The sequence below is a fragment of the Zea mays genome, chromosome 8 (assembly GCF_902167145.1).
Source record: "Zea mays cultivar B73 chromosome 8, Zm-B73-REFERENCE-NAM-5.0, whole genome shotgun sequence".
NCBI classification, from domain to species: Eukaryota; Viridiplantae; Streptophyta; class Magnoliopsida; order Poales; family Poaceae; genus Zea; species Zea mays.
The window spans coordinates 66,421,510-66,446,283 of NC_050103.1; the positions used below are offsets into that span (position 1 = coordinate 66,421,510).

At 51.8% G+C, this 24,774-nt stretch overlaps 1 protein-coding gene across 1 annotated transcript; it reads right to left on the reverse strand.

Annotated features, from left to right (window-relative positions):
- Positions 1–19,078: 19,078 nt before the first annotated feature.
- Positions 19,079–20,506, reverse strand: LOC103635296 (serine/arginine repetitive matrix protein 1). Its single transcript, XM_008657788.4, has 2 exons — positions 19,656–20,506; positions 19,079–19,420 (listed from the first exon to the last, which is right to left on the reverse strand). The coding sequence occupies exons 1-2, from the start codon at positions 20,361–20,363 to the stop codon at positions 19,355–19,357; spliced, it is 774 nt and encodes a 257-aa protein (XP_008656010.1). The 5' UTR covers positions 20,364–20,506; the 3' UTR covers positions 19,079–19,354.
- Between the last annotated feature and the right edge of the window lie 4,268 nt (positions 20,507–24,774).

The window sequence follows — 24,774 nt, forward strand, 5'->3', positions numbered from 1 at the left end:
CAAGGCATCCCATGACTCTCTGTACGCCTTTCAAGTCCTTGATGGGCCCCATGCTGGTGATGGCCGCAATCTTCTCCGGGTTGGCTTCGATGCCCCGCTTGGAGACGATGAACCCCAAGAGCATGCCTCGGGGAACCCCAAAGACACACTTCTCGGGATTGAGCTTCACGCCTTTCGCCTTGAGACATCGGAATGTCACTTCAAGGTCGGAAAGGAGGTCGGAGGCTTTCCTCGTCTTGACTACGATGTCATCGACGTAGGCCTCGACCGTCCGGCCAATGTGTTCGCCGAACACATGGTTCATGCACCGCTGGTACGTCGCACCCGCATTCCTCAAGACGAACGGCATGGTGACATAGCAGTACATGCCGAAGGGTGTGATGAAAGAAGTCGCGAGCTGGTCGGACTCCTTCATCCTGATTTGGTGATACCCTGAGTAGGCATCGAGGAAAGACAGGGTTTCGCACCCAGCAGTGGAATCCACGATTTGATCGATGCGAGGCAGAGGATAGGGAACCTTCGGACATGCTTTGTTTAGACCAGTGTAGTCTACACACATCCGCCATTTCCCTCCTTTCTTGTCGGGCATGTCCGAGGGACTCCACGCGAAAATGTCGGCGTTCGCGCGGAGAAAGTCGACGAGCACTGCTTCCTATTTGGGATCGAGCTCGGAGCCGATCCGGATCTGCTTGGAGGCGTCGCTGCTGGGGTCGAGGGGGACGGACTTAACTGTCTCCGCTGGCTCGAAGTTGCCGGCGTGGCGCTTCACGTCTGGCACCTCCTTCGAGAGGCTCTCCAGGTCGGCGATGAGGGCCTCGGATTCGGCGAGGGCCTCGGCGTACTCCACGCACTCCACGTCGCATTCGAACGCGTGTTTGTACGTGGGGCCGACGGTGATGACCCCGTTGGGGCCCGGCATCTTGAGCTTGAGGTAGGTGTAGTTGGGGACGGCCATGAACTTCGCGTAGCATGGCCTCCCCAGTACTGCGTGGTAGGTTCTTCGGAACCCGACCACCTCAAACGTGAGGGTCTCCCTTCGGAAGTTGGACGGTGTTCCGAAGCAGACAGGAAGGTCGAGTTGTCCGAGGGGCTAGACGCGCTTCCCGGGGATGATCCCGTGGAAAGGCGCAGCGCCTGCCCGGACTGAGGACAGATCAACACGCAGGAGCCCGAGGGTCTCGGCGTAGATGATGTTGAGGCTGCTGCCTCCGTCCATGAGGACCCTGGTGAGCCTGACGTCGCCGATGATGGGGTCGACAACGAGCGGGTATTTCCCCGGGCTCGGCACGTGGTCGGCTTGGTCGAAGGTGATGGGCTTGTCGGACCAGTCTAGGTAGACTGGCGCCGCCACCTTCACCGAACAGACCTCCCGACGCTCTTGCTTGCGGTGCCGAGCCAAGGCGTTTGCCGCTTGCCCACCGTAGATCATGAAGCAGTCGCGGACCTCGAGGAACTCTCCTGCCTGGTGATCTTCCTTCTTGTCGTCGTCGCGAGCCCTGCCACCCTCCGCGGGTGGCCCGACCCTGTGGAAGTGGCGCCGAAGCATGGTGCACTCCTCAAGGGTGTGCTTGACGGGCCCCTGATGATAGGGGCACGGCTCCTTGAGCATCTTGTCGAAGAGGTTGGCACCTCCGGGGGGTTTCCGAGGGTTCTTGTACTCGGCGGCGGCGACAAGGTCCGCGTCGGCGGCGGCGCGTTTCGCTTGCGACTTCTTCTTGCCTTTCTTCTTGGCGCCGCGCTGAGTTGACGCCTCGGGGTCATCTTCCGGTGGGCGGCCCTGGGGCTGCTTGTCCTTCCGGAAGATAGCCTCAACTGCCTCCTGGCTAGAGGCGAACTTGGTGGCGATGTCCATCAGCTCGCTCGCCCTGGTGGGGGTCTTGCGACCCAGCTTGCTCACCAGGTCGCGGCAAGTGGTGCCGGCGAGGAACGCGCCGATGACATCTGAATCGGTGATGTTGGGCAGCTCGGTGCGCTGCTTCGAGAATCGCCGGATTTAGTCCCGGAGAGACTCTCCTGGCTGCTGTCGGCAGCTTCAGAGGTCCCAGGAGTTCCCAGGGCGCACGTACGTGCCCTGGAAGTTGCCGGCGAAGGCTTGGACCAGGTCGTCCCAGTTGGAGATCTGCCCCGGAGGCAGGTGCTCCAACCAGGCGCGAGCGGTGTCAGAGAGGAACAGGGGGAGGTTGCGGATGATGAGGTTGTCATCGTCCATTCCACCCAGTTGGCAGGCCAGCCGGTAGTCCGCGAGCCACAGTTCCGGTCTCGTCTCCCCCGAGTACTTTGTGATAGTAGTCGGGGGTCGGAACCGGGTCGGGAACGGCGCCCGTCGTATGGCGCGGCTGAAAGCCTGCGGACCGGGTGGTTCGGGCGAGGGACTCCAATCCTCCCCGCTGTCGTAGCGTCCCCCACGTCTAGGGTGGTAGCCTCGGCGCACCCTCTCGTCGAGGTGGGCCCGACGGTCGCGGTGATGGTGCTCGTTGTCGAGGCGGCCCGGGGCCACAGGCGCTGTGTTGCGCGTGCGCCCGGTGTGGACCGAGGCTTCCCGCATGAATCGGGAAGTCGCGACGCGATGTTCCGAGGGGTACCCCTGCCTTCGGGAGGCGGAGCTTTCGGCCCATCGGACCGTGGTGCCCTCTAGGAGATTCTTGAGCTCTCCCTGGATTCGCCGCCCCTCGGTGGTTGATGGCTCCGGCATCGCGCGAAGAAGCATTGCTGCTGCAGCCAGGTCCTGGCCGACTCCACTGGAAGCGGGTGGCGGCCTTGCCCTGACATCGTTGGCGATGCAGTGCTGGATATCCTGGGGTAGATGACGCACTTCTCCGACCGGAGGTTGGCCCGCCCATTCCTGCCCGACTTCCCGGCGGATCGACTCAAGTGCTCCTGCTCCCTCGTCGAGCCTGGCCGGCACCCCGCGGATTTGCTCGAGCTGTGGGTCATGACCCCCCGCCGGAACGGGGACCACAGCTAGCTCCCGTAGGATGTCAACGTGAGGCATAGGCCTAGGGAGATCACCATTCTCCGGCATACCAAGATGGTTGCCTTCGGAGGGACCCCCTAGATCGACGTGGAAACATTCACGACTTGGGCCGCAGTCCTCGTCGCCGAGGCTGCGGCTACCGTCGGAACAGTCGGAAAGGCAGTAGTCGCATGCGGTCATGAAGTCCCGCATGGCACTAGGGTTACCAAGTCCGGAGAAGTCCCAACAGAAGTCGGGCTCGTCATCTTCCTCGGACCCCGAGGGCCCATAGGTCGAGACGTCCGTCATCCGGTCCCAGGGTGACCGCATACGATACCCTAGAGGGTTTGGACTCGCCTCTACGAGAGCGTCCGCCAAAGCGAAGTCGCTTGGCGAGTCGAGGCTGAATCCAAAAGGCGTGAGATGGGAATCGGTGGGTACCTCTTGGTCGACGGGCGGTGACGAAGTCACGTCAGGGACTGACTGCACCGTCGTCTAAGGTACGAGGGTGACGCCCATCAAGCCTTTCGCGAGCGTGCTGGCGTCGTCCGTTTGCTTGGGACTGGCGTGTTGCGGGGAGACGGCGCTCGTCTTCGTCTCAGACGCGAAGTCGGTGCCCGACGTGCCCCCCGTTGGGGCGTCGGTGCCGTCGACTCGCTCGACAGCCGACGAGGTGCCGCCTCCTGCTTGGCCTTGGTTGCCCCGCCTCCTCCTCCGTCAGCGGGGGAGGGGACGGGGCGAGCTCGAATGTTGTTCTTCCACCACGCGGGGAAGACGTCGTCGATTCCGCCTCCGGCGGGCGGGCTGTCGGTCGCCATTATCGCTGTCGCACGGCGGGGGAAGGAGTATCATGTCGTAGCTGCCGTCGAGGGACATGAACTCAAGACTCCCAAAACGGAGCACCGTCCCGGGCTGGAAAGGTTGCTGGAGACTGCCCATCTGGAGCTTTACAGGAAGCTGTTCGTCAACACGCAGCAGGCCCCTACCTGGCGCGCCAACTGTCGGCGTTTCGAGACCGGGGGGTCCCTGGACCGACGAGTGAAATGTCGCCGCGTGCCCCAGCCCAGATGAGTCGGCGCGAGATGGAGCGCGAAGGGGGGAAAAGGCAGCCGGAGAGAGAGGGAGGTGGAAATCCCGCGGCCTTCGTGTTTGTCCCGCGCCCAGGTCGGGTGCGCTTGCAGTAGGGGGTTACAAGCATCCACGCGGGAAGGAAGCGAGCGGCCTCACGCGAGCGCCTGTCCCGTCCTCTTCCCCGCGCGGCCAACCCTCTGTAAGAGGGCCCTGGTCCTTCCTTTTATAGGCGTAAGGAGAGGATCCAGGTGTACAATGGGGGGTGTAGCAGAGTGCTAACGTGTCTAGCGGAGGAGAGCTAGCGCCCTAAGTACATGCCATCGTGGCAGCCGGAGAGGTTTTGGCACCCGGTTCGTGTGGTGTCGTGGCCGTCGGAGGAGCGCTGGAGCCTGGCGGAAGGACAGCTATCGGGGCTGTCGAGTCCTTGCTGACGTCCTCTTGCTTCTGTAAGGGGGCTGGGAGCCGCCGTCGTCATAGAGCGTGCGGGGCGCCATCATTACTTGTCTGGCGGAGCGAGCCAGATGGGACACCGGTCTTGTTCCTCGTAGCCTGAGTCAGCTTGGGGTAGGGTAATGATGGCGCCTCCTGTTGATGTGGTCGGTCCGTGCCCTAGGTTGGGCGATGTGGAGGCTCCTCCGAGGTCGAGGTCGAGTCTGTCTTCCGAGGCCGAGGTCGAGTCCGAGCCCCTGGGTCGGGCGAGGCGGAGACCGTCGGCGGATGCCAGGGCTGAGGCCGAGCCCTGGGGTCGGGCGAAGCGGAGTTCGTCGTCTTCCGGGGCTGAGCCTGAGTCCGAGCCCTAGGTCGGGCGGAGCGGAGTTCGCCGTCTTCCGGGGCTGAGCCCGAGTCCGAGCCCTGGGTCGGGCGGAGCGGAGTTCGCCGTCTTCCGGGGCTGAGCCCGAGTCCGAGCCCTGGGTCGGGCGGAGCGGAGTTCGCCGTCTACCGGGGTTGAGCCCGAGTCCGAGCCCTGGGTCGGGTGAAAGGGAATTAGGCTTACACCTAGTTCCTAAATAATTTTGGTGGTTGAATTGCCCAACACAAATAATTGGACTAACTAGTTTGCTCTAGTGTACAAGTTATACAGGTGCCAAAGATTCACACTTAGCCAATAAAAAGACCAAGTATTGGGTTCAACAAAAGAGCAAAGGGACAACCGAAGGCACCTCTGGTCTGGCGCACCGAACTGTCCGGTATGTCACCAGACAGTGTCCGGTGCACCACCGGACATGTCCGGTGCACCAGAGGACTCCAACTCAAACTCGTCACCTTCGGGAAAATCCAGAGGCAACTCCACTATAATTCACCGGAATGTCCGGTGTACACCGGACAGTGTCCGGTGCTCCAAGGAAGAGCGGCCTCAGGAACTCGTCGGCTTCGGGAAACTGCAACAGTTGCTCCGCTATAATTCACCGGACATGTCCGGTGTACACCGGACTGTCCAGTGTAACTGCGGGGCAACGACTACTACGCGCCAACGGACACCTGCAACAGCAATTAATGCGCGCCAGAGCGCGCAGAAGTCAGGCACGCGCGTAGTGGCGCACCGGACACGCTACAGTACATGTCCGGTGAGCCACCAGACATTCAGGAGGGCCCAGAAGACAGAGCTCCAACGGTCAGAACCCAACGACTTTGGTGACGTGGCTGGCGCACCGGACATGTCCGGTGTGCACCAGACTGTCCGGTGCACCATGCGACAGACAACCCCACCAAACGGCTAGTTTGGTGGTTGGGGCTATAAATACCCCCAACCACCCCACATTCAAGTCATCCAAGTTTTCCACTCCTCAACTACTTACAAGAGCTAGGCATTCAATTCTAGACACACTCAAGTGATCAAATCCTCTCCAATTCCACACAAGGCTTTAGTGATTAGCGAGAGAGATTTGTCGTGTTCTTTTGAGCTCTTGCGCTTGGATTGCTTCTTTTCTTTCTCACTTGTTCTTGTGATCAAAACTCCATTGTAATCAAGGCAAGAGGCACCAATTGTGTGGTGGCCCTTGCGGGGAAGTTTTGTTCCCGGTTTTGATTTGAGAAGAGAAGCTCACTCGGTCCGAGGGACCGTTTGAGAGAGGGTAAGGGTTGAAAGAGACCCGGCCTTTGTGGCCTCCTCAACGGGGAGTAGGTTTGCGAGAACCAAACCTCGGTAAAACAAATCCGCGTGTCACACTCTTCATTTGCTTGCGATTTGTTTTGCACCCTCTCTTTCGAACACATTATTATTCCTAACGCTAACCCGGGTTGTAGTTGTGATTAATTTTGTAAATTTCAGTTTCGCCCTATTCACCCCCCCCCCCTCTAGGCAACTATCAATTGGTATCAGAGCCTGGTGCTTCATTAGAGCCTAACCGCTCGAAGTGATGTCGGGAGATCACGCCAAGAAGGAGATGGAGACCGACGAAAAGCCCACTACAAGCCACGGGAGCACTTCATCGGAAGAGTCCCGCACCAAGAGGAAGGAGAAGAAGAAGGACTCCTCCAAAGGGAAGGAGAAGAGATCTTCTTCACACCACAAAGAGAAGAAGGAGAAATCCTCTTCCCACAAGCCGCATCAGAGTGGGGACAAGAAAACGAAGATGAGGAAGGTGGTCTACTACGAGACCGATTCTTCATCAACATCCACCTCCGGCTCCGACGCGGCATCCGTCACTTCCAAGCGCCAAGAGCGCAAGAAGTATAGTAAGATTCCCCTACGCTACCCTCACATTTCTAAACATACACCTTTACTTTCCGTCCCATTAGGCAAACCACCAACTTTTGATGGTGAAGATTACGCTAGGTGGAGTGATTTAATGTGATTTCATCTAACCTCGCTCCACAAAAGTATATGGGATGTTGTTGAGTTTGGTGCACAGGTACCATCCATAGGAGATGAAAACTATGATGAGGATGAAGTTGCCCAAATCGAGCACTTTAACTCCCAAGCCACAACCATACTCCTTGCCTCTCTAAGTAGAGAGGAATATAACAAGGTGCAAGGGTTGAAGAATGCGAAGGAGATTTGGGATCTACTCAAAACCGCGCATGAGGGTGATGAACTCACCAAGATCACCAAGCGGGAAACGATCGAGGGGGAGCTCGGTCGCTTCCGTCTTCGCCAAGGGGAGGAGCCACAAGATATGTACAATCGGCTCAAAACCTTGGTGAACCAAGTGCAACCTCGGGAGCAAGAAATGGGATGACCACGAAGTGGTTAAGGTTATTCTTAGATCACTCATCTTCCTTAACCCCACTCAAGTTCAATTAATTCGTGGTAATCCTAGATACACACTAATGACCCCCGAGGAAGTTATCGGGAATTTTGTGAGCTTTGAATGTATGATCAAGGGCTCAAAGAAGATCAACGAGCTTGATGATCCCTCCACATCCGAAGCACAACCGGTGGCATTCAAGGCAACGGAGGAAAAGAAGGAGGAGTCTACACCAAGTAGACAATCAATCGACGCTTCAAAGCTCGACAACGAGGAGATGGCTTTAATCATCAAAAGCTTTTGCCAAATCCTCAAGCAACGAAGGGGAAGGATTACAAATCCCGTTCCAAGAAGGTTTGCTACAAATGTGGTAAGCCCGGTCATTTTATTGCTAAATGTCCATTATCAAGTGATAGTGACAGGATAACGACAAGAAGGGCAAGAGGAGAGAAAAGAAGAGGTACCACAAGAAGAAGGGCGGCGATGCCCACGTGTGCCGCGAGTGGGACTCCGACGAGAGCTCCACCGACTCCTCCGACGACGAGGACGCCGCCAACATCGCCATCACCAAGGGACTCCTCTTCCCCAACGTCGGCCATAAGTGCCTCATGGCAAAGGACGGCAAAAGGAAGAAGGTTAAAACTAAATCCTCCACTAGATATGAGTCCTCTAGTGATGATAATGCTAGTGATGAGGAAGATAATTTGCGTACCCTTTTTGCCAACCTTAACATGGAACAAAAAGAAAAACTAAATGAGCTAATTAGTGTCATCCATGAGAAGGATGATCTCTTGGACTCCCAAGAGGACTTCCTAATCAAGGAAAATAAAAAGCATGTTAAGGTTAAGAATGCTTATGCTCTAGAGGTAGAAAAATGTGAGAAATTAACCAGTGAGCTAAGCACATGCCATGACACTATTGCCAACCTTAGAAATGAAAATACTAATTTATTATCTAAGGTTGATTCTCATATTTGTAATGGTTCAATTTCCAATTCTAGAGATGATAATGATTTACTTGCTAGGATTGAAGAATTGAACATTTCACTTGCTAGCCTTAGAAATGAAAATGAAAAATTGCTTGCTAAGGCTAAAGATTTTGATGTTTGCAATGTTACTATTTCTAACCTTAGAAGTGAAAACGATATATTACATGCTAAGGTTGTGGAATTAAAATCTTGCAAATCCTCTACATCTACCATTGAGCACACTTCTATTTGTACTAGATGTAGAGATATTGATGTTAATGCTATTCATGATCACATGACTTTAATTAAACAACAAAATGATCATATAGCAAAACTAGATGCTAAAATTGCCGAGCATAACTTAGAGAACGAAAAATTTAAATTTGCTAGAAGTATGCTTTATAATGGGAGACGCCCTGGCATCAAGGATGGCATAGGCTTCCAAAGGGGAGACAATATCAAACTTAATGCCCCTCCTAAAAGATTGTCTAATTTTGTAAAGGGCAAGGCTCCCATGCCTCAGGATAACGAGGGTTACATTTTGTACCCTGCCGGCTATCCTGAGAGCAAAATTAGGAGGATTCACTCTAGGAAGTCTCACTCTGGCCCTAACCATGCTTTCATGTATAAGGGTGAGACATCTAGCTCTAGGCAACCAACCCATGTTAAGTTGCCTAAGAAGAAAACTCCTAGTGCATCAAATGAGCATGATATTTCTTTTAAAACTTTTGATGCATCATATGTTTTGACTAACAAATCCGGCAAGGTCGTTGCCAAGTATGTTGGGGGCAAACACAAGAGCTCCAAAACTTGTGTTTGGGTTCCCAAAGTTCTTGTTTCTAATGCCAAAGGACCCAAAACCGTTTGGGTACCTAAAGTCAAGAACTAAACTTGTCTTGTAGGTTTATGCATCCGGGGGCTCAAGTTGGATCATCGATAGCGGGTGCACAAACCACATGACTGGGGAGAAGAGAATGTTCTCCTCCTACGAGAAAAACCAAGATCCCCAACGAGCTATCACATTCGGGGATGGAAATCAAGGTTTGGTCAAAGGATTGGGTAAAATTGCTATATCACCTGACCATTCTATTTCCAATGTTTTTCTTGTAGATTCATTAGATTACAACTTGCTTTCTGTATCTCAATTATGCAAAATGGGCTTCAACTGTCTCTTTACTGATGTAGGTGTCACTGTCTTTAGAAGAAGTGATGATTCAATCGCATTTAAGGGTGTGTTAGAGGGTCAGCTATACTTAGTAGATTTCGATAGAGCTGAACTCGACACATGCTTAATTGCTAAGACTAACATGGGTTGGCTCTGGCACCGCCGACTAGCCCATGTTGGGATGAAGAATCTTCATAAGCTTCTAAAGGGAGAGCACATTTTAGGACTAACCAATGTTCATTTGAGAAAGACAGGGTTTGTAGCGCATGCCAAGCAGGAAAGCAAGTTGGTGCCCATCATCCACACAAGAACATCATGACGACCGACAGGCCGCTTGAGCTACTCCACATGGATCTATTCGGCCCGATTGCTTACATAAGCATCGGCGGGAGTAAGTATTGTCTTGTAATAGTGGATGATTATTCTCGCTTCACTTGGGTATTCTTTTTGCAGGAAAAATCTCAAACCCAAGAGACCTTAAAGGGATTCTTGAGATGGGCTCAAAATGAGTTCGCCTTAAGGATCAAGAAAATTAGAAGCGACAACGGCACGGAGTTCAAGAACTCTCAAATCGAAGGCTTCCTTGAGGAGGAGGGCATCAAGCATGAGTTCTCTTCTCCCTACACGCCACAACAAAATGGTGTAGTGGAGAGGAAGAATCGAACTCTATTGGACATGGCAAGGACCATGCTTGATGAGTACAAGACTTCGGATCGGTTTTGGGCCGAGGCGGTCAACACCGCCTGCTACGCCATCAACCGGTTATATCTACACTGAATCCTCAAGAAGACATCTTATGAACTCCTAACCGGTAAAAAGCCCAATATTTCATATTTTAGAGTCTTTGGTAGCAAATGTTTTATTCTTGTTAAAAGAGGAAGAAAATCTAAATTTACTTCTAAGGTTGTAGAAGGCTTTTTACTAGGATATGATTCAAACACAAGGGCATATAGAGTCTTTAACAAGTCCACTGGACAAATTGAAGTTTCTTGTGACATTGTGTTTGATGAGACTAACGGCTCTCAAGTAGAGCAAGTTGATCTTGATGAGATAGGTAATGAAGAGGCTTCATGCATCGCACTAAGGAACATGTCCATTGGGGATGTGTGTCCTAAGGAATCCGAAGAGCCTCCAAATGCACAAGATCAACCGTCCACCTCCACTCAAGCATCTCCACCGACTCAAAATGAGGATGAAGCTCAAATTGATGAAATAGAAGATCAAGCAAATGAGCCATCTCAAGATGACGGCAATGATCAAGGGGGAGATACAAATGATCAAGACAAGGAGGATGAAGAACAAAGGCCGCCACACCCAAGAGTCCACCAAGCAATCCAACGAGATCACCCCGTCGACACCATCCTCGGCGACATTCATAAGGGGGTAACTACTAGATATCGTGTTGCACATTTTTGTGAGCATTACTCTTTTGTTTCCTCTATTGAGCCACACAGGGTAGAGGAAGCACTCCAAGATTCGAATTGGGTGGTGGCTATGCAAGAGGAGCTCAACAACTTCACTAGGAATGAGGTATGGCATTTAGTTCCACGTCCTAATCAAAATGTTGTAGGAACCAAATAGGTCTTCCGCAACAAGCAAGACGAGCATGGGGTGGTGACAAGGAACAAAGCTCGACTTGTGGCCAAGGGATACTCCCAAGTCGAAGGTTTGGATTTCGGTGAAACCTATGCACCCGTAGCTAGGCTTGAGTCAATTCGTATATTATTGGCCTATGCTACTTACCATGGCTTTAAGCTCTATCAAATGGACGTGAAAAGTGCCTTCCTCAATGGACCAATCAAGGAAGAGGTCTATGTTGAGCAACCTCCCGGCTTTGAAGATAGTGAGTTCCCTAACCATGTCTATAAACTCTCTAAGGCGCTTTATGGGCTCAAGCAAGCCCCAAGAGCATGGTATGAATGCCTTAGAGATTTCCTTATCGCTAATGGCTTCAAAGTCGGCAAGGCCGATCCTACTTTATTCACTAAAACTCTTGACAATGATTTGTTTGTATGCCAAATTTATGTTGATGATATTATATTTGGGTCTACTAACGAATCTACATGTGAAGAATTTAGTAGGATCATGACACAAAAATTCGAGATGTCTTTGATGGGAGAGTTGAAGTACTTCTTGGGATTTCAAGTGAAGCAACTCCAAGAGGGCACCTTCATTAGCCAAACAAAGTATACTCAAGACATTCTAAACAAGTTTGGGATGAAGGATGCCAAGCCCATCAAGACACCCATGGGAACAAATGGGCATCTCGACCTCGACACGGGAGGTAAGTCCGTGGATCAAAAGGTATACCGGTCGATGATAGGTTCATTACTCTATTTATGTGCATCTCGACCGGACATTATGCTTTCCGTTTGCATGTGTGCAAGATTCCAAGCCGACCCTAAGGAAGCTCACCTTACGGCCGTAAAACGAATCTTGAGATATTTGGCTTATACTCCTAAGTTTGGGCTTTGGTATCCTAGGGGATCCACTTTTGATTTGATTGGTTATTCGGATGCCGATTGGGCGGGGTGTAAAATCAATAGAAAGAGCACATCGGGGACTTGCCAGTTCTTGGGAAGATCCTTGGTGTCTTGGGCTTCAAAGAAGCAAAATTCGGTAGCTCTTTCTACCGCCGAAGCCGAGTACATTGCCGCAGGCCATTGTTGCGCACAACTACTTTGGATGAGGCAAACCCTTAGGGACTATGGTTACAAATTAACCAAAGTTCCTCTTCTATGTGATAATGAGAGTGCAATCAAAATGGCGGATAATCTCGTCGAGCATAGCCGCACTAAACACATAGCCATTCGGTATCACTTTTTAAGGGATCACCAACAAAAGGGAGATATCGAGATTTCTTACATTAATACTAAAGATCAATTAGTCGATATCTTTACCAAGCCACTTGATGAACAAACTTTTAACAAACTTAGGCATGAGCTAAATATTCTTGATTCTAGGAACTTCTTTTGTTGATTTGCACACATAGCTCATTTGTATACCTTTGATCATGTCTCTTTCATATGCTATGACTAATGTGTTTTTCAAGTCTATTTCAAACCAAGTCATAGGTATGTTGAAAGGGAATTGGAGTCTTCGGCGAAGACAAAGGCTTCCACTCCGTAACTCATCCTTCGCCGTCACTCCAAGCAACTCTCCATTTCTGGGGGAGAAAGCATGAGCACCAAGCAAAAGGACTCCGTCTTTGGTATAATCTTCACTCATTTATTTATTACCAAAGGGGGAAAGAGTAATTCTAAGGGCTCTAATGATTCCGTTTTTGGCGATTCATGCCAAAGGGGGAGAAAGTATGTGCCCAAAGCAAAAGGACCGCACCACCACCTATTTTTTAAAATTGGAGATTTTCAATTGGTAAATTTCAAATTGGTATCTTATTGTGCTCAAAAGGGGGAGAAAGTAGTATTTCAAAAATGATATATCAAAACCCTCTTGAACACTAAGAGGAGGATCTCATTTAGGGGGAGTTATGTGTAGTCAAAGGAAAAGCATTTGAAACAGAGGGAGAAAATTTCAAATCTTGAAAGTGCTTTGCAAAATCTTATTCACTTACCTTTGACTATTTGCAAAAGAACTTTGAAAAGGATTTACAAAAGAGTTTGCAAAAACAAAACATGTGGTGCAAGCGTGGTCCAAAATATTAAAAATAAAGAAACAATCAATGCATATCTTGTAAGTATTTATATTGGCTCAATTGCAAGCAATCTTTGCACTTACATTATGCAAACTAGTTCAATTATACACTTCTATATTTGCTTTGGTTTGTGTTGGCATCAATCACCAAAAAGGGGGAGATTGAAAGGGAATTAGGCTTACACCTAGTTCCTAAATAATTTTGGTGGTTGAATTGCCCAACACAAATAATTGGACTAACTAGTTTGCTCTAGTGTACAAGTTATACAGGTGTCAAAGATTCACACTTAGCCAATAAAAAGACCAAGTATTGGGTTCAACAAAAGAGCAAAGGGACAACCGAAGGCACCTCTGGTCTGGCGCACCGGACTGTCCGGTATGTCACCGGACAGTGTCCGGTGCACCACCGGACATGTCCGGTGCACTAGAGGACTCCAACTCAAACTCGTCACCTTCGGGAAAATCCAGAGGCAACTCCACTATAATTCACCGGACTGTCCGGTGTACACCGGACAGTGTCCGGTGCTCCAAGGAAGAGCGGCCTCAGGAACTCGCCGGCTTTGGGAAACTGCAACAGTTGCTCCGCTATAATTCACCGGACATGTCCGGTGTAACTGCGGGGCAACGGCTACTACGCGCCAACGGTCACCTGCAACAGCAATTAATGCGCGCCAGAGCGCGCAGAAGTCAGGCACGCGCGTAGTGGCGCACCGGACACGCTACAGTACATGTCCGGTGAGCCACCGGACATTCAGGAGGGCCCAGAAGACAGAGCTCCAACGGTCAGAACCCAACGGCTTTGGTGACGTGGCTGGCGCACCGGACATGTCCGGTGTGCACCAGACTGTCTGGTGCACCATGCGACAGAGAGCCCCACCAAACGGCTAGTTTGGTGGTTGGGGCTATAAATACCCCCAACCACCCCACATTCAAGTCATCCAAGTTTTCCACTCCTCAACTACTTACAAGAGCTAGGCATTCAATTCTAGACACACTCAAGTGATCAAATCCTCTCCAATTCCACACAAGGCTTTAGTGATTAGCGAGAGAGATTTGTCGTGTTCTTTTGAGCTCTTGCGCTTGGATTGCTTCTTTTCTTTCTCACTTGTTCTTGTGATCAAAACTCCATTGTAATCAAGGCAAGAGGCACCAATTGTGTGGTGGCCCTTGCGGGAAAGTTTTGTTCCCGGTTTTGATTTGAGAAGAGAAGCTCACTCGGTCCGAGGGACCGTTTGAGAGAGGGTAAGGGTTGAAAGAGACCTGGCCTTTGTGGCCTCCTCAACGGGGAGTAGGTTTGCGAGAACCGAACCTCGGTAAAACAAATTCGCGTGTCACACTCTTCATTTGCTTGCGATTTGTTTTGCGCCCTCTCTTTCGAACACATTATTATTCCTAACGCTAACCCGGCTTGTAGTTGTGATTAATTTTGTAAATTTCAGTTTCGCCCTATTCACCCCCCCCTCTAGGCGACTATCATCGGGCGGAGCGGAGTTCGCCGTCTTCCGGGGCTGAGCCCGAGTCCGAGCCCTGGGTCGGGCGGAGCGGAGTTCACCGTCTTCCGGGGCTGAGCCCGAGTCCGAGCCCTGGGTCGGGCGAAGCGGAGTTTCCTATGGTTCCTGAGGCCGGGCCTGGCTGCTTGTCAGCCTCACTCTGTCGAGTGGCACAGCAGTCGGAGCGGCGCAGACGGCGCTGTCCTTTTGTCAGGCCGGTCAGTGGAGCGGCGAAGTGACTGCGGTCACTTCGGCTCTGTCGACTGGAGGACGTGCGTCAGGATAAAGGTGTCAGGCCACCTTTGCATTAAATGCCCCTGCGATTTGGTCGGTTGGCGTGGCGATTTGGCCAGGGTTGCTTCTTGGCGAAGACTGGGTCTCGGGCGAGACGTAGATCGTCCGGGGTCGGCTGCCCTTGCCCGAGGCTAGGCTCGGGCGAGGCGTGATCGAGTCCCTCGAATGGACCGATCCCTGGCTTAGTCGCACACATCAGGCCTTTGCAGCTTTGTGCTGATGGGGGTTACCAGCTGAGAATCAGAAGTCTTGAGGGTACCCCTAATTATGGTCCCCGACAATTATATTCCAACACGCACAACAAATATTCTTAAATATCTAAATCAAGTATGCTCAGGAGCATTTATTACATCATGACCTAATAAATATTCTTCTAGGATTAATACTAGCTAGCTAGGAAAATAAATATGAACTTAATGACTAATAACTCGATTGACTCTAAGAGATCATCGTTATCAGATTCGAGCAAAAGCATCAATGTGTTTCAGGAGTGTACCTTGGCTGGTAAGTGAAATTTCTTGACTGGAAATTTTGTACGGTTGTAGGTACTGTAGCTCCAGCTCTTACTGTATAAGAAACTTAAGATAGGAAAAAGATTACTTATCTGATCTAGCAAACGATCGATCAGGTAAACATTTATAATTAGTGTCCATCCAATATATTCCTGATCTATCTTTAGTTCAATTTGCATATCCTTTGTTGTATGTTCTAAAAACATTGAACCTCCTGTGTCAAACAGTTGAACTTCAATTTTTTTTTCAGCAACAAATTGGTTTTCTCTTTTCGAATTTAATCCCGTGGTGTGTTTGAGACAGGTGCGGTAACAGCATCGTGGTTACGTGTATTTGCTAGAATAGAGTCGTGTCGGTTTAATTTTGGAAACAGGCCAATTTCTATTGAGGATCTGAATTAGCTCCTCCTCTTATGGCATGATTGGTTGTCCGCTCGTGTCCATCCACACTCTCCGTATACGTGGACTGAGTGACAGATAATATTTGGTTTCCTATATACACAAGCCCAGAGACTGCACCTATCGCAGCTGCAACGTAAACTAGAAATGGCTTTTCTAACGGCATGCATAGATAGGCACAGAAATCCCATTTCCAACGGGCCAAACGCACATGAGCCACCCTACGCTCATCTAGCTATCCAATCAGATGTTTAGTTGCTAGAAAGGGAAGGATCTTGCTTGGCACGAGCCTGCGTGTGGCGTGTGCACCTGCCAGAAAAAGGTTCGTTATTCCGGCCTGGCCTGTGGTGCCCGGACAAGGCTGCACTGTGCGATCATAATGGCCGGTGATTGGTGACGATGATTGGGCCAGGGCCCAGGATGAGGACCCGAAAAGTTGAAGGGCCCCTTTCCCTTTGTGAAGACTATCCTATCCACCTCCCAGGTTCGCTCCCAGCAGTCTTGCCCCTTGCCCCCGTCACCCAGGTCTCTCTTGTCTGTCGATCCGTCTCGACGACGACGACGTCCATCGGGTAGCCAGGCTATAGATGTCCATCCGGGCCGCCCGGCACGGACCCGGCCCGAGCCCGGTTAGGCACGGCACGAACAGGGTCGTGCCTGGCCCGGCACGCTGTTGACTCGGGCCGTGCCGGTTCGGGTCACGGGCCAGGACATGTGGCCAAGCACGGCCCAGAGAGGCCAAAAACGTGCCGGGTTGGCCCGAAAGCCTCTGGGCCATTCCGGGCCGTGCCCTCCACTGGCCCGAAAAATCACAGAAATACAAAAAATCTGGAAACACAAGCACTAAAATTCTAAAATTCTAAATACTAAAACACAAGCACACATAAAATATGGAAACAAATAATTATGGAGCTGTGTGCAATGGCTGCCTCATTAAAAACCTTCTTAGGCAAAAACTCACACCTCGTGAGAAAAAAGCCTAAGAAGGAAAAAAGAGTACAGCCACAGCTCCTAAGCCCTAAGGCATAAGTTCATACAGATACAGTACAGTCCATGAGTTCATTACAAGAATAAGCCATCAGGCATCAGGCAAACAACTAAGCTAGCCAACCACCACTCCACCAGTCCACCACCAACTACTGGTTGTGTTCTTCTGGATCATCAAGGTACAAGTTCTCATGTTCAGCTTCAAGTTCCCTTGTCTCTTCCTCCACAGTATGCTGCAGGTGAGCATCAGCAAGCTCCCAGTCTTTTATGCAAGACAAAACCTCGACCATATCTGGAGCCAGGCGACGTCGACGCTCTTCAATCACCCTGCCAGCAAGACTAAAGGTAGACTCTGAAGATATAGTAGAAGCTGGGACTGTCAATACATCTTTAGCAAGTAGAGCAAGAATAGGATAAGTGAGCTTATGCTGATGCCACCAAGATAGGACATTGAAGTCCTCATCAAACTCAGTAATAGTATCACTATCTAAGTAAGATGCCAGCTCAGAAGTGGATGCAGCAGTAGAGATAGAACTAGAACCTGGTCTCCTTCCCACAGAAAGCTCACCATCATAGTCATCATCACCATAGATTTCATCCCATGCCATTTTTTTCTTACCAGAACCAAGAGATGTTGGGTGTTGATTAGCACGCAGGCGTGTGTCACCAAATTTAGCTTCATACAACTGAAATATCTTGGATAGTTTAGATCTAACTTCAATTGGAACATTAGAGTAATTTGTACCAGTTAAGCTAGCTAACCTGACAAGGAGTTTGTTAAAACCCCTCATCTTAGCCCTTGGGTCTAAAATAAATGCAACAGCATATAGAATAGGAATATCCCTCCAATATTTCAAAAATTTATCTTTCATAGGAACAACAGCAGCCCTAAGAAGTCTATCATTTTCAAATGAATTTAGATGTCTGGCTATCCTTAGAATATGGTGTAGCATCAAAGTAGCAGTAGGGTAGTACACACCAGACAATGCAACTGTGGATTCATAAAATAATTCTGCAGAGGATCTAGCACTTAATGTCTCATGACAGAACTTGCATCGAGCAGCATACCTTACACGCTTACCATTTACCAGATTGGTTAACTCGTCGAAATTGTTCCAAACTTTGGATCTCTTCCTTGAGCCGCCACCAGCAGAGGCAGTGGTAGATGCTGGTGGGCTCGTGGAGTCCGTAGCAGTGCCAGTGCCTGTTCTAGAGGCGACGAAATCCTCGAGGTCGACTGGATCTAAATGAGTGACACCAACACCCAATAAGGCTTGTCTAGCATCCATCGCCTCATTGTGGTCCTCAAGTTGTCGCTCCGCCTCCTCATCCTCTGCAGCCGGGTCAAGATCCATAGTATTGAGACCTTGACCTCGACAACGAGGACGAGGAACACACCGGTCTCCGACTCTCGGCTCTCGGCTCTCGGCACCCGTCTCCGACTCCTCAACGACTGCACGGCACCCGATTTAACCGATACCTACGTTGAGGAATACACCGGAAGAATTAGGGTTAGGACTTAGGAGAAGGGCATTAGGGTTAGGGAAAGGAGTAGGGCCCGAGGGACTCACCTTGTGCAGTCGGAGCACCGGAGACGACGGACGATGGCCGAGATCCGTGGAGCGAGGAACACCGGAGGGGATTAGGGTTAGGGAGAGGACCGGGAGAGGAAGGTAAGGACAGAGAGGAAGTATAGATGTCCAAGCACGGCGCGGGCGACCGACGTGCAACTGATTCCAAGCACAGGAGACACCGGCGGACGGCGGCGAACCGCAGATCAGAGAGGGGAGAGGAGATTAGGGTTCGGGCGGAGAGAGCAAGAGAGCGAGGCGAGGGCGAGAGAGCGAGGCGAGGGCGAGAGCGTAAATGCGACTGGCGAGGCGAGGGCGACACTGAGGCTGTGTCCGTAAATGCGGCGGCGGGGTGTGGCTGCTGGGCTGGGCCACTGGGGCGCGTCGCGCGCGGCCGGTTAACCTAACCGGGCCGCCGCGTGCCTCCCCCTCAGGCGGGCCGGGTCGGGCTATACCCGACGGGCCGATTTCTGTGGCCCAGCCCGACACGGCGAACGGGCCGGGCTAGCCCAGGCACGATTGAAGCCGGGCCGTGCCGGTGCTGGGCCGGGCCACTTTCGTGCCGTGTCGTGGGCCGCCCGGTGGGCCCGGCCCAGATGGACATCTATAAGCCAGGCCCCCAAAGCACCACGGCACCACCAGACACGGCCCTGTGCAGGCTTGCCAGGTGCTGGCTGTGGGCTGTGGCAGCGTACTACTAGCTCGAAAAAATGGGTGGATCGAGAGCTCGGGAGTGGGACAGGCTGACACGTAAAGGCGGCGCGCTGGAGCTGGACGACAACGGTGACGAACACTCAACAGCGCACAGAGTAGCTAGCAGTCATCAGGTAACGGATGGAAGAGCTGACAGTAGATTAGCACTAGTTGTAATCACAAACACTTCACTGTACAGACCACAGTAGAGGCAGCAAGCAGAGACCAGACGACGAGTGAGGACTGAGGAGAGGGAAGGGCGAGGGGAGGAAAAAAACAAACAAAGCTCGGGAGGATGCTAGTTGGCTCGCTGGACGATGCCCTGGATCAAGTTGGAGCTTGCGCGCTCTGCTGGCCGGTTGGCTGGGGCAGCAGCATCAAGCTGGAGTGCTGGACTCGTCACTCGTGGAGCTACTCGTCCGGCACTCGGTACGCGTCAGCGGTGATCTCGGTCAGCCACAGCCCCGGGAACAGCGACTGCAGCAGGGAAACGATTGGTGGTTAGTGGATTTGGATTAATAGTCTTTTTTTTTGCACACAACAATTATGCCAGCATAGCTGCATAGAATATTTGTTTATATTACTAGTGATAGTAAGCGAGCTTAAAGCGTAAATGTATTCATAAAAAAAGGCGGAATTGAATAAACTACGTAGCAATTAATTATAGTGATTTGGACGGGGGGTGGGGGGCAGTTCGGGAAATTCTTCTTACATCGACGTGCCGCTGCACGGCGCGCGGCCGCTTCCGAGGCCGCCGCCGCGGCCGGGAGCCGGTGAGCGCGTAGATGTCCTCCTCGATCTCCTCCGCCTTCAGGGACACGGAGAACGGGGCGCGCTTGCGCCGCCTCCGCGACGACGACGACGGAGGCGGCGGGGACGCGGCCCACGACCTGGTGGAGGCGGGGCGCCGCCGCGTGCGCTCCCGCAGGTTCCACGGCCTCCCGGTCGCAGTCGCGACGGCAGCTTCCGCTTGCGGGGGCGCAGGTGTAGGAGGCCGAAGCGGAGGCGGCGCCCTGAGCTCGGGCTCGGAGTCCGTACCGGGCGGCGGCGGCGAGCTCGCGGTAGCAGCCTTGGGCGGCGGAGGGCGAGGATAAGGCGGGCGCGAGGCGGCGAGGCTCCAGAGAGGCTGGGGCACGCGGAGCCGGTCCGCCGCGTCGCGCAGGTGGCCCATGAGCTTGGCCCGGAGCGCCTCGATCCCACCGTCGTACGGGTTGTCCTCCCCGACGGCCTGGACTTGGCGGTGGGCCGACGACGACCGGTGGCGATCGCGGGCGCCGCAGCCACCGCCGCCCGCGGCCGCGGCTAAGACGGGCGGCGGCATGCGGTGTGCGGCTGGCGACGCCTGATGCGCCCACGGAACGGCTAGGTGGTGCGCCGCCGCTGCCGTAGGCTTCGCCCGCGGATCTGCCGTCGCCGCCATGGCCGTCACTCCAGCTCGCGGCGGCGGTCGGGTGCGTGCGTCGCCGACGAGGCGGCGAGAGCGAGCGTGTGAGGCGAGGCCGGCCGAGGGGTAGGAGGAGGCGAGAAGGTTTTGAGACCGCAGGGAGTGGGGTCGGTCGTAGGACTGGGCATAAAACCCGAGCCCGAAGCCCGTTACCCAAAACACCCGAACCCGTACCCGTTTAGCCCGATGCCCGTTACCCGAACAATTCCAACGGGTAACAAAACTGAATACCCGAACTAAGTTTGGGCCTAATCGGGTATTCACCCGCGGTACCCAAAGTACCCATACTACCCGAAATTAGGCAGGCTGAGCGCTAGCCGCTAGGCAGCCCAACAGGCAACAGCGCAGCGGCAGAGTAGCCCACGGCCAGGCCCAGTTCTGCTTCTGCCTACTCCCTGTCCGGCTGTCCCTGATCCCAGTCCCAGGTCCCGGCAACCCTAGCTCCAGGCGGCCGACGGGCCGACGACGTCCTCCTCCTCCCAGGCTCCCACCTCCAGACAGCAACCAAGGCTCCGCGTCCGCGGCAGTGCGGCATCGCGCACGCGGCCACGCGCAGTCGCGCACTCCTCTGTGGCTCTGTCCTCTCCTCTCCCAGTGCGCGCAGTCGGCCAGTGAGCTAGGCTGCAGGCTCCCAGGCTCCCAGCACCAGCAGGCCAGCAGGCACACGCACCAGCAGGCCAGCAGGCACACGTCCCAGGCTCCCAGCAGGTTAATCTCTCTATTGGCCCACAGTCTGCTTTAGTTTGGTTAATCTCTCTAATAGAGGAAATTAGTAATGGCTTCTTCAGTTTCCTGTCCCAGAGAAAATTAGTAAAGTGAGAGGCTGTTTGACACGAGATCTGCTCCTCTTTTTTTTATTTTAAAAAACGTGACAGGACAAGAACAGACATGGCGGGAGTGAAACGTTGGCATCCAGGCTCCAGCATGCATCTAGCAACAGATATCAAGTGATCTAATAAACAAGGTGTTGAGCACAGTGATGTGCAGAGAAGAGCTGGGCACGCACTTGAGAGATGCAGTGACCCTGTACTGTCCTGTCCAGGTTCCGTTCATGTCTTGCGGTTCCAGCAGGCAGCAGCCCATATCTATACCTGCAAATGGAACGGGTACCCGAATTTTATCCAAACCCAAACCCGAAATTGCGGGTACCCGAAATTACGGGTACCCGAAAGTTCGGGTACGAGTACGGATTCTACTGTTGGAAACCCGAAATAAAAAAAACCCATAAAACCCGACCCCAAATTTCGGGTAAACCCGAACGCCCAGTCCTAGTCGGTCGCTCGCTCGCGTTTTGTTACGGGAGCCAGGGGTGGTGTCGCGAGGGCAGCCTGGTAATTGTCCAGGCAGGACTCGCGCGGGTCGGAGATTTCGGCCCTAGAGGACCCAACAACTGCCTCGGACCATGCCCGGCACCGCCACTTGCCCACTGATTCGTGGGTCCGTCCCAACTGGTGGTCTCATATGTCAGTATCCCTCAGCGTTGAGCTGCCGGTGCTGGCGGGGAGTCTGGCGACGGAAAGGGAAATGGGACGAGGGTCAGGCCAGTGTGTTCCGCGACCACCAGACGGGAGGCGGAAGCTGGTCTGGCAGTGCCCGTGAAGGCGAGGGGTGGGGCCCACGCCGCAGGGAGCGTCCATGCACGGGTCCTCGTACGGTACATGGTGGGAGGCACAGCGACGCCCGCTCCTGCCCCCTGAGTTCCTGAACCTGGTCTTTCGCCGGCACAGCGGTGGACCGGCGGGCGGTCGGCCGATGTCCGGCTCGGGGGAGATCGTTCTTCGGCTTCGCGCGGTCCCCACCGGCGGCCCCATCCGCACCAAGGTCCCAGGTCTGCGTCTGCGCTTCCCTTGCCGTTCCTCCCGCCGCGCGCCGCTCACCAACCTGCTCGCCCCCGCGTTTGCTTCCGGTCAGCTGATGCCGCATGCTTTTCGGCAGCAGTTGCTTCTCCTCGCTGAAAAAATACTTACATATTTTGTTTTTGAGTTTCCAATCGGACTTAATATAAAAAAAAATAGATAGTAATATTGTTCTCAAACACATATTATATTAATTATATAGTATATATTTTTTTGATCTTTAAAAAACCATGACTTAAACTAGAAATCACCTTTTTTGATAAGGTAGTAATGGAATAGTCCAACTAATTAATGCTCGTTTGCCACGTGAAGCATACTACACCGATCTTGCTGATTCTCTCTACTATCTATATAATATACAAAGCATTTCTCACGGATTTTGCATAAAATGTTTTGATTATCTCTCGGCCTCTCGGGCGTTCCAAGACGATGCAACAAATTTTGCTCTTGCTCCGGCCTCCGGCAATGTGTTACCTCGTAAAGACTTTTGGGCTTTTGGCCTTCATCGGCTTGACACGAACGATGAGAGGCGACCGGTGATGTTAATTTTTATTTCATTCGAAATGAAACATCAAATATAACAGATGTATATCGACGACGACTGGGTCCCTGGCTTTCGTGAAAATGTCAACAAATTCAACGGATACCGTCCGGGACTAGTTCGTCTCGTTAATCAACTGATTTGATTGACATTGGAATGGATTACTTAGGCGGGACAACACGTGCAAGAAAGGGGAAAAGACGTGGTATACAGAAACGACACGTACTCCCTTGGTGCTAAAATAAATGTCATCCTCGCGTAGTAACAAGTCAAATATTTTTAATTCTAATTAAATATATTAATGTTTATAATACATAATTAGTATTAGTATGTAATGGCTCGTGCCCGTCGGCGGATATGTCGCCGCGACGTGAACTGTCCTAGTCACCTGGAACTAGAACATGATTCGATTGGGTGATTTTCTCACTATTTTCTTTTCTGCCCTTTTCACCGATCCGATACAGGATTGTAGGTTCCCTTACATGGGTCGACCTAAATAAAACTCACGCACTCACACTTTCAGCCTAACATGGCTTCACCCACACCACACCTGGTTCAACACACACAATATTACTTCTTCAGTCTTCCAGCATCGCTTCTTCAGTCTCCTTGCCCTCCATGGCACTCCCTGATGTGGCATCTGCCCCCTGCAAGGCTTGCTTGGCCCCAAGAAAGAGCATCCAGATAGCGCTGACGCAGAACATTGTAGTTCTTCCATGTGGTGGCATCTACTGGAAGAGAACTCCACCAGATCAAAACCTGTGGCACGACCCGATTCCCCTTCTTGACCAACCTACGATCCAGAATCTCCAGAGGCTGGACATTGTGACTAATCAAGTCAGAGTAAGCAGACAGAGTTGAAAAGACAGGAGTGTAATCTAGAATGAATGGTTCCAATTGTGAGACATGAAACATAGGATACACTCAAACGGTAAGCCGCTACACCCACACGCTCCACTATCTTGTAAGGTCCAAATAACTTAAAGGCAAGCTTAGGACACGATCTACTGACCACTGAGTGTTCGCATACGACTGTAGTTTGAGTAGCACCATATCACCAACTTGAAACTGTCGATCGGTTCTAAGGCGATCTGCCCTCAGCTTCATCCGATTTTGAGCTACTGCCAGCTGCTCCCTTAATATGGCTGTAAATTGTGCCCTTTCAGCTAATACATGTGCCACATCAACTGCAGTATTGGAAGGGACAATGGGTGCTGTTGCAAAGGTAGGGTCATACCCATACAAAACATTGAATGGGGAACAAGCCAAGGATGTGTGATAAGAGGTATTGTACAAAAATTCAGCAAGTGGTAACCGGGTCTTTCACTTAGCATGTTGAGCATGAACCGCACACCTCAAATTGTCACACCCGGATTTTAGAGGTCCAAAGCCCGAGCGCGAAATAATCACCAAGTGTGTTAGGATCAAGTCTCACACATATGATGACACATGGTATAGAAACGAATGTCACATCATTTATATATAACGGAGTTCTATACAAAATAGTTAAATAATTAAATCATATGAATACAACGATCCAACAACCATAGTTGACTGGGAGACGACGGCCTAGACCTCTCACGAACATCATCATGACATCCTTCATGCTCCTCATCTTGATGGTACCTATCCTTGACCTAGGGGATGTGAGTACAACAAGTTACATTCATCGCTTAACAAGTTGTGGGGAATAATGTGCATGAACTCACCAAAGGTGTGAGCTCATGTGAAGTGTAAGGCTTACCAAAGGAGATGGTTAAAGCTGAGCGTTGCTTTTAGAGTTGGTCAAAATTTTATTAGCAGTTATTAAGTATAAGTAGATACCGACCCAAAAAAATAAGTGATCAAATTAATAACAACACCCACAGTGCAATACATATGATAAATTAAGTTTAATTCCATAGATTAATCATGCGAGTGTTCGAGCCGCTCATGACCGTGAGCACGACTGATATACTAGTTTTACACTCTGCAGAGGTTGCGCATCTTT

What these genes read in the sequence shown, in the direction of transcription:
- LOC103635296 (XM_008657788.4), bottom strand. Translation starts at nt 20,363, where the DNA reads ATGGCGGCGACGGCAGATCCGCGGGCGAAGCCTACGGCAGCGGCGGCG. An exon ending in CCGTGCAGCGGCACGTCGAT is followed by an intron (nt 19,421 to 19,655) that starts GTAAGAAGAATT and finishes TCCCTGCTGCAG; the next exon opens with TCGCTGTTCCCGGGGCTGTG.